The sequence below is a fragment of the Eurytemora carolleeae genome, unplaced genomic scaffold, assembly GCF_000591075.1.
Source record: "Eurytemora carolleeae unplaced genomic scaffold, Eaff_2.0 scaffold1320, whole genome shotgun sequence".
Lineage (NCBI taxonomy): Eukaryota > Metazoa > Arthropoda > Copepoda > Calanoida > Temoridae > Eurytemora > Eurytemora carolleeae.
In genome coordinates, this window is record NW_019397208.1 from 22633 (window position 1) to 32465 (window position 9833).

Genomic DNA, 9833 nt, shown 5'->3' on the forward strand with positions numbered 1-9833 from the left:
ACATTTTATAGGGAAACTGGAATATTGGTTTAGGTCTGGAATATGTTATGAAACCCATAAAAATCCTAAATTTGCATTATTGGCGAATATTTGGATTTTTTAATTCTCCATTTTTTTGCTTTGTTAGAGTTCCCAGTGAATGAAAACTTTCACAAAAAAACGTGAAAAAATACGAAAGTATTCGTTAGCATTTTGCAAACTTTTTAGGGAAATTTTGCAATTATTTTTTTGTTTTTTTCCAAAAATGTTTGCATTTGTTATTTCGTCAAATTTTCGCATTTTTTTGGCGAAACAGATTCTAGCAAAATTTCCTAAAAAAATGTTGTCAATTTTTGCAAGCAAACAAAATGCGAAAAAGTGCAAAATTTTTGCTAATCAATTTTCCATTTTCGCTGGAAACCCTAGCATTGCTGCTTAAAGAAATACACTGACCTAAAAAAAGTTGCCTGATTTGTTGCCCTTTTAAGGCATTAGTGTAGTGCGCAAAAAAAGACCCTTGTCTAAAATATGGCCTGATTTTTGGTGGTTTTTAGGCATTGTAGCACAAATAGAGCTGCTTACCTAAATAGTTGCCTGATCTTTGGTAATTTTTTAGATTAGCTGCCTGAATAGAGACACATACCAAAAAATGGCCTGATTTTTGGTGGGTTTTCAAGGACTTGCTGCAAAATAGACACATACCTAAAAAAAGTGGCCTAATTTTGGATGGTTTTTTAGGTATTTCCACCCAAAAGCTTACCTTAAAAATTTACCTGATTTTAGGTGAATTTTAAATATGGCTGCCCGAAAATGGGCGCATTTTCTTTTTTCCAATTTCATTAGTTCATCATTAAACAATCCCATTTTGTTTATTTTCTATCTATTTAGTTTGTTTTTAACTGAACGATAATTTTATCAAATTGTTCATATAGAAAAATTATTTTAGATCAATTATCAAATTTACACTGATATGATTAGTAAATTTTAAAAACTTTAAACGCTAAATTAAAATGAAGTTTTAAAATTTTGCGTTCTAACAAATATTTTAGTTTTAACCATTTTTTAAATGAAAAATACACATAAATAAAAAAATATCTTATTTTTCGGTTTTAACATCAGTACGTATCAAAAAAGAAAAAGATATAATTAGAAAGCTATTATATGGATTTAATCTTGTCAAATAGGGAAATGTTTAAAAGATTTAACATAAATATATGTATTTATTACATCTTTATTAGAGAAATAAATATAACAGTAAACAGAAATGAATAAAGTGATGCGATTTTCTTATCTAGAAGGAGGGAGGTTTGATTTCTTAATATAAATATTATCACAAATCAATAGAAAAGATTCTTTTTAAGTCATGTAAATCTTTAATGTTGGTCTAAATTTAAATTAGGATTTATTTAAAGTATTTATGATACTGCTTACTTTTAAATAGTAATTTTACAATGTTTTACTTAAATCTATTCTTTTTTGGTTTTACGTTTTATAAAACACATTCTGTAGCAAGATCTTATAAACTTGTAACTTATGTACATAATTGATACTAATGCAGATAATCCGAAAGCAAGCAGATCCAAGTTCCAGGCTTGATAGAAGGAGAGATTCATGGAAAGTGGTTTAAAAAAGTCCAGTCTTTTATTCCTTCAAAAATCCGTCACTATAGTTATTGACGATTCATTTTTATTATTGTTGTGTTCAAGTTTTGATTAGAATGTGTATATACATTTGAAAGTCTTCTTATTTAGTTCATTTAACACTTAAATTGTGCCAATGTTTTTGTGAATGAAATTGAAAAACAAAATATGCTAAGCTACATGCATTTGCAGTTAAAATATGAGCGCAGATTCAGCTCTTGGCTGCAACTAACAGCTAGAGAAGGTGCTTCTCTAAGTATCCAGTGATACAAGTTGAGAGAGTGAACATGACACACCCAAGTTAAACACATGAAAGATGATTCAGGTATCACCATGGAAAGTACTGTCTGAGAGGAATCTAACAAAGTTTAAGAGTTCGTTGCCTATACAAAGAAATGGATGATATATCTCTGCAACCTGTTACCTGATGGTGTAATCCTTTGATATTTCAAATTTAGTTTTTGTAATCTAACAGAATTCATAGATTTAATTATCTAAGGTCTACTACATGAGGCTGTAAAGATATGGAGATTTGAAAATCAGAATTTGTAGCAAAGACTCAATTCCTTTCTTTCTTCTAAAACAAGTGAAACTACTTCTTAGATTCACAGTTTGTCTTAAAATAAATAAGGAAACCAGATCGAGAGAACGCCAGGGTTGCCAACCCAAAATCCTTCAAATACCTATCCCAATCAAATACTGGAGAATCCTGTCTATCAAAAAGCACCTAAATGGAATACCCTTTTAAACCAAAATGATTTTTATAAACAATGCCTAGATGGGTATCACAAGTATTGTGTAGATGTGCCAATTCTGTAAAGAAATGTAGCTGAGAATATTTTCTTTTTTAATCACAGAATTGGATTACTAAAGAAACTTTAGAATTGAAGTTAAGATTATTTTTGAGTTTTACAAATTTACATGTCTTAAAGTCTGGAGTGATGTGCCTGAGTGCAAACTCAACCCACCAGGCAGCTTTCCTCACTGGGGTCTCTTCAACATCTTTAAACAGGCGGCTTGTCATCTGCATAGCTTTTGACATCTCACTTAAAAATCAAATCTTACAATCTTATTCTTTACTCAACATTTAGGCCCCATGCTGCAATTAAGCTTAGTTTGCCTTGTTAAAGAAAATATTAACAAAAGTAAGATTCTACTACAGGTTTGCTTGATAAATGTGAATCACCCCAACAAATAAATAAAACAAATATAATGATCTGCAAAGAGTCGTTTAACTACAAATATTAAATCAGTGATTCAGGATTTGTTCATGTTGATCAACACTACAGAAAAGAAGTTATATCGACGGTGGGTACTTCAGCAACTTTACTCTAATTTATTCTTTAAATCCAGTCCATACAGGATTAAAAAATATGTAAAACCTGTCAGTCATTGCTTTTTTTATTGCAGAGGTCATTTCTTCTGAATTGAGAGTATCCCAGTCAAGCATGACTCCGATATTCTTCTTCTTCATGTTTAACAGATTTGGATACTAAATTAAATTATATATAGGAGCAAAAGTAATGAACTCTTAAGCAAATAAACCAAAGATAATAGACCATTAAAACATAAATCATTTAAAAAAAGAAGAATTCTGAAAGTGGTTGATTACACATTCCTGAAAACTCTGGTGTATTTTAAGTACATCACCAGCTTGTAAGCAGCCAGACCAGGTTGTACCAAGGTAATTTAAGGCCATAAGAGAATGTTGTACTCAGAATACACCAAATTCGGTGGCTGTACAATTGTACATTAGTTGTTTGTAAACTAACAAAACCAAACTGGAATTGAACCGAAACATGGCATTGAACCTAGTATTCAAACCTTAGTCACAGTCCATAGTTAAATAGAGTAACCATCCCCCCCCCCCCTCCCTCCCTGCTGAGGATGGGTATAGAGCATGATTTGAAAATTCTTCAGGAGAAATCAACCCAAACCTGGCCCCCCCCCCCCTCTCCTGCTCCAGCTGCCTTATTTAGTGTTGCACCATACAGGGGCTGACCAGCTAGCTGGCCCCAGGACTAAGAAATGGCGGGATCTGGGTTTAAAACACAGAGAGGGAAGGAGAAAGAAGCCAGTTGTGTTTCAGTCCTCAGAGAGTATAGGATGAAGTAGTTTGCCAACTTCCCATAGTGCAGTTGTAGGATGATCAATCCACTGGAAACTGCTGGGTTGGAACGGAGCTGTAGGAAAAACCAGATTACTCTGGTTAAGGACGAGACGTGTAAAGATAAAATGGAGCTTGTGAAATTAATTCATTATTATAGAGTATTTATCAAACACCCTCTCCTCCTCTGATGTCTTAAAATAATCCTCACCTGATCATTTGCAAGTGGAATTCCAACAACAATTGTCTCATGATAAATAGCTTCCATGACACTAAGAAGTCCACCATGAGTCACAAATACCTGAATTCAATTCAGGGGTGACCAATTAATTTTCTTTTATTAAACAAAATATCTTTAAACCTTTAGATTTGGATGTGCCAGTAAATCCTGTTGTGGAAGCCAGTCTTTGATTAGAACATTTTTCGGGACATCTTCTGCAACATCAGTGTCCCATTTCCAGATAACTGGCATATTTATGTTTTCAAACACTTTCAGGAACACCTTAATTCAATTTGTTTCAATGAGGCATGAATTGTTTGTATTCTCTAGTTTTGATTTAAAAACGAACCTGACGTTTCTCTTCTGACATTGAGCTTGGTGTGATCGAAGAACCAAAGGAAACCAAAACTACCCCTAAAATATGTTTTTTAAAAATATCAATTAGCTTATTATTTCAAATTTATTCTTGATATTTAAAATGCCTCTAATAAATGATTTAAAGAATTGTGATCAATGCATATCTTTGTATTCTGCTTGTCTGTAAGATTAAAAGCTTAATATTTTTATTGCTACATTCCTATGTTGGAATTTCTGAACTAGGGTTTCCAATGCCGCAAGTGAATTTTACTTGCGCACAACTGCAGGCCTTGTAATTTCCATGCAATTCTACACAATTCTGCACAATTCTGAGAACAGTTGCGCACAATTTCAAAAAGTTGCATGGAATTCCATGCAACGGAATTCCCATTGAAAACCCTATACAGAACTAATAAATAACCTTGAGGAGACGAGTCCATGAATGCTTGAAGATCTGCTGGAAGAGGTTTAGTTGCCTTTATATGCAATCCTCCAACTTGTATAACATTCTCAAGAAATGGCTGAGGTTCATGTGTCACCACATGACTGTTTGACAGAACTAATAAAGATCTCTTTTTTAAACTGTGTCTTGGGCTCTCTCCGGTATAGTTTAGTTGCATTCTAAGTTCATGCAGTATTAGGTGACTATTGAAGAATTCTGTAAAACAGTCCCATAATAACATCACCAGCAGATTCTTCATACGGACACTTCACATATTAATACATCAGACCAAAAAATATCAAAGTCTACTATAAAAATCAGGTCATCTAGTAAATCAATGCTTTTATTTGCAATATTCAAGAACTTTATTTTTATGGCACACTGATTGGGTATCAGTAAAAACTTTTAAGAATAATTAATAATTATCCAGCCAGTTTTTGTTCTATGTATTTAAAAGCATTTATAGACACTTAAGAGACTATAAGCATACATAATTTTACCATCCATGTAAAGACGGCAAAGCCTGATTTACAACAGTAACCTTGAAACCTTATTCTGTTAGAAAATGTGGAAGTTACCCTTTTTTTCTGTGAGTTTCCCTATTGCTTCTTATAAGCAAGAAATGTGCAAGTCACTTTTGCAGAGAAACCGCAATAAAAAGGGTAAAGCAAAGAACAGGCTCTCTGTTTTCTAGAGAGAGAGTCTGTTCTACGCCAACTACATGTAACGCCTTTGGGCTTCTGCCTCATGGTTATTGTGAACAAAACACAAATAAATCTTGAAAAGACGACATCTAGTGTCCTAGCTGGAATAAAACATGCATATCTAATTCATACTAGATCAAACCAACCTTATAAGGGTGCTGTTGTAAATTGGGCATTGCCATCTTTTCAAGGAGCGTTTGTTTCTATTGTTTTAAGGGACTGGAAGTGGGTGCAGTCCCGTAATCCAGAGAAACTAAAATCCTCATAATGGATAGTTAAAATCCTAACTCTTTACAACAGGATGAATAAATGAATTTGTAAGGCATGTTTGAAAGATAATATTCCTAATGAATGAAGGATTAGTAAACTCTACACCAAGAACAGGAGAAGAACTGGGCTGGAATGGGTTTCCAACTATAGAAGTGATGGAGTGGATGGGTCCAGGAGGACTTATGAATATTACTGGTAAATCCATTACCTCAGCAACATATGCAACATTAAAACCTAAAAAACAATCCTTTCTTCTAAAATAGATTCAGAATGTAGGTTTTAGGGACCATTGTAGAAACGGACAGAGTATTTCAAAGATGACTGAACAAACTGGATTGTTCAGAGAAATAAAAAAAAAAATCATTAACAAACGATAAGCAAACAAATTAAAAAAAAGTTGAACAAGCTATACTCTACACAAATGTAACATCTATAGTCTCATAGATAAGTCACATCATAATATTATGTTAAATTTTACAATATAAAAAGCAGAGCAAATGCCTAAATGTCACTATTTTCAGTTAAATCAATAAAACAATAATTAACCTTCTGGGAGACTGAAACGTATTTGAGCTTGGTAGCTGAATTACAAATAGAACATGGACAAATCATGAATCATCTTTTCAAGATATGTGGTTGAACCATCTCTTGGCTTAGCTCAAATTCATTAAATCAGGTCCTCGAGATTATTCTTTGAAATAATAACATTTACAATGTTACAAATATAAAAACTCAACAACTTGGCTTTTTGTCTAGTTATTTGGATAACATGTTCCTACTTGTTGATATTATGATGTCAAATTTCTGAATGATCAAATCCTGGATTGGTTGGGATTTCAGGGTTCCCATGACTGTATCAACAGCAACTGGCAGTGCCTCCCAAATCTTTCTACAATTATTCTTTATAGTAAAATAAACATCTCTGTAAGAATTAAAGATGTTAAAATATAATTATGTGAAATGAAAACAGTAGATTGATAGTTCAAAATATGTGTCATGAGAAGATTTTTAATCTGGTTTAAGCGGTTCTAGCATTGTGTTCATTTGGTTATAGGTACAAAACGTCAAAAAAACATTGAAGCTACAAAATGTCAAATATCAAAATGTTGATGATACAAAACATCAAACCATCAAAAAATTATGAAAGTGTTGTCACTTGTCAGTTCAGTTCATACAGAACACATAATTTTGCTTGTGCATTTCTTTATCATATGATTATATAAAAAATTATTAATAAAAAATGAACATAAGTTTTCTTTTTGTATTCAATTTGACTTCTAGAATTTGAATTATTAGCACTACTGAGATAAAGCAACCGTAATGCAAAATCTGGAGTACAACTTAAAGGGTACTGGAGGGGGTGCCTAAAATAATTTTACCATGCTTCACTACTTCCTTGGATACACTGCACTGGAATATAAGACTGGATGGAAATAGTAAACCCATGCATATGCAAAACCATTACATTAAACCAGTAAATCCTTGTACGGGTTTGGATCATGCCCCTATTGGACTCATGTGGGATATCTCAAGGATATTAATGCCATCTTAGAAATAAATTATTTGTCCTTTTTCAATTAAAGATTTCATCATTCAGCAACCTTGATGACTAAAATGCAAAAAGAATCTTGAAGTTGATATAGATAACAAGACTGTATTAATTTTATTTTAGTCCATTGATACTTACAAAATTCTCTTTGGGTTGAGTTTGCTACTTGTATCTTCCATGTAAAACTTGGAAATATTATTCATAAACAAGGCCTAAAAAAGATATTTTTTCAGATTCATTGTAAGAAATGACTAGCTGTAGTGTCCAGGTTTTCCCAGGTTACTAATAGTTATTCCCACAGGTTGCCTGCACTTTGTCTTAAATTATGATTTTAGCTGCCTTGCCAGTGGAATTTAAAAAAATTATAATTTTTTAACCTATGTCACCCCAAGGGTACCCATGGGTTCCCTCAAAAAATGTCAGAAAATTTGGCCAAGCTGTTTGGACAACTGTAGCAAACATATAATTGAGAGAAGATAAAAGACCTACTACAGAACGGACCTACTATGCAGTCCCAGAATTGCAGCTGGGGAAGCGCTGTGTTTAGTTATGCATCTAGTATCCTACAGGGGAAGCAAGAATTGTACATAGATTAAAACAAAACTTCATCTTCAGCTTGGTTCACTGAAAGAGGAGTTTAACCCCTCGTGGGAATACAAGCCATGCACATTGCACAAGGATACCGGTTTTTTACTCGACCAGATGTGAAGACTGGACTGCCATGGATGATACCTCTCAATAGAGCTTTCAGGGATCACAACTCCCCATTTTGCATACAGGGTGCAGTTATGGGTAAATTCCTTAATTCCCCTAACTGGGAAACAGTATAAAATGTAGGAACACAGGGAGAAATCCACCCTTCTTCCTACAAACCTCCTTATCTCTCTCCTACCTGCTCCACAACTCAATGTTAAAAGAACTATTTGAAAAGGCCTTACAGTGTAAAAACAAGAAACAAGAACCAAGAAGAAAAAATAAATTGAACAGAAAAAAGTGGAAGGGAAATCCCTTGACAGTAGAGATGGGTGCTTAGAGCAAGATAAACAAGAAAGAAGAAGAAAACTTTGAACAGGAAAAATTAGAAGGGGATTTGAGCTTTACATTATCTATTTTTTTTCACCAATAATGAATAAAGACAAATACACAGGATGGCAGACGTCCCATCCCCCCCCCCTCTTTGTCCTACTTGAGATAAAAAAACTAGAAAATGTGTAAAATGGCCCCCTCCCCCTCTCCCCCTCCAAGAAGAGCTAGGAATGCAGGAGCTGACTCGACACAGTATCATGACTGAAGCAAAATTTAAATATAAACAAGGGGAAGAGTAAACTTGCCACTCTCAATATATAGAATATAGATACAGGGCTTCAAAAAATAGTTCTACCTCTGCAATTTGGCTAGCTGCAGAAAATATCCAAAAAATTCATTTATTTTTATTTTCAAAATTAGCCATAGTGTGATTGAAGGATGGACAAGGAATGGAAGATCAAGAAAAAAGGATGAAAAACAAGAAATATAGAAGTCTCAAAATGTTTCCATCTGATATCATATTAAAATTTAAAAATATTGTAAAGTTGAATTAAAATAAATTATTAAAGTTAAAAGAGAAGATAAAAGATTACCACAGAGTCCGGTAGCAAAATTTCTGTATAGTTTTCATGTTTTATCTTGGCTGAAGCATAGTAAGCCCCGGTAACTAAACAAACAGACTGCAATTTGTAAAAAACCTAAATACCACTTTATAGAAATATATTATCTTTACAAAGTATTGTGCACAGAATGTAAAAACAAATAAAAGTAAAAACTGCAACCAAGAAATTTGACTGAAACATTAATGAATTGTTATGTTTAACTAACCAGTGTGCCCTCTATATAATAGTTCTTCTACTAATGGGAAGTAAAGGTGCAGATGACTTCTAAACATCATGGTTTTTTAAAATTTAACAAGAAATTTTCAAATAATCAAAAATGAAAAATTTGCTAGCAGAGTTCTCTGCCAATATGACTTCATCATTGCAAAAAGGACATTCTATTTCAAGACTATTGTTTTGTTAAAGTAATAAATGGATTCTGTCTAAATGGATTGAAAATTTTAGATCTAAAGATCGTGCCGCGCCCGGTGGTGCTTAAAATGCCCCGAAATGTTCTCATGCTAAATTCTCGTCGTCTTCTATTCTACCTGGTGCCTAGATCATGGAAGAAGAGAATGCGGGAACTGTTGCAGAATGTTGTATTCAGAAGAATGATCGAAAATAATAAAATATATTTCATTTTAATCTAAAAAAAATTTTCTTCTAGGAATAAATTTGCATTACAAATTTTATAAATTATATTAAAATCATATGTGTTTTCCCTTATCAGAAAATTTCTTTTCCATTTTTAACACCCCCCCCCTTCCTCAACTCCCCTCAATAAATTTCATTGCTTATAATTAAATTCATTTCTCAAAGAGATTGTTGAGCATTGTTTATTAATCATCAATCCTGCCTCTTCGAGTTCATAAAGCTACTAAGACAGTTTAACAATAATATTTAATTTTAAAAGGAACTTTGCCTACTATTAACTCTT

General features: G+C 33.0%; 1 protein-coding gene across 1 annotated transcript; it reads right to left on the reverse strand.

Annotated features, from left to right (window-relative positions):
• Positions 1 to 1224: 1224 nt before the first annotated feature.
• LOC111712743 (UDP-glucuronosyltransferase 2B15) lies at positions 1225 to 9538 on the reverse strand. Its single transcript, XM_023487450.1, has 13 exons — positions 9445 to 9538; positions 9123 to 9181; positions 8888 to 8961; positions 7407 to 7480; positions 6499 to 6608; positions 5794 to 5953; positions 4725 to 5011; positions 4296 to 4360; positions 4088 to 4228; positions 3938 to 4027; positions 3002 to 3111; positions 2567 to 2665; positions 1225 to 1626 (listed from the first exon to the last, which is right to left on the reverse strand). Exons 1-13 carry the CDS (start codon positions 9534 to 9536, stop codon positions 1446 to 1448), a joined length of 1542 nt encoding a protein of 513 aa, XP_023343218.1. The 5' UTR covers positions 9537 to 9538; the 3' UTR covers positions 1225 to 1445.
• Positions 9539 to 9833: the final 295 nt, after the last annotated feature.

What these genes read in the sequence shown, in the direction of transcription:
- LOC111712743 (XM_023487450.1), bottom strand. Translation starts at nt 9,536, where the DNA reads ATGAAATATATTTTATTATTTTCGATCATTCTTCTGAATACAACATTC. An exon ending in ACTAATCCTTCATTCATTAG is followed by an intron (nt 5,012 to 5,793) that starts GAATATTATCTT and finishes TAATATGTGAAG; the next exon opens with TGTCCGTATGAAGAATCTGC. An exon ending in TGTCAGAAGAGAAACGTCAG is followed by an intron (nt 4,229 to 4,295) that starts GTTCGTTTTTAA and finishes AATTGAATTAAG; the next exon opens with GTGTTCCTGAAAGTGTTTGA.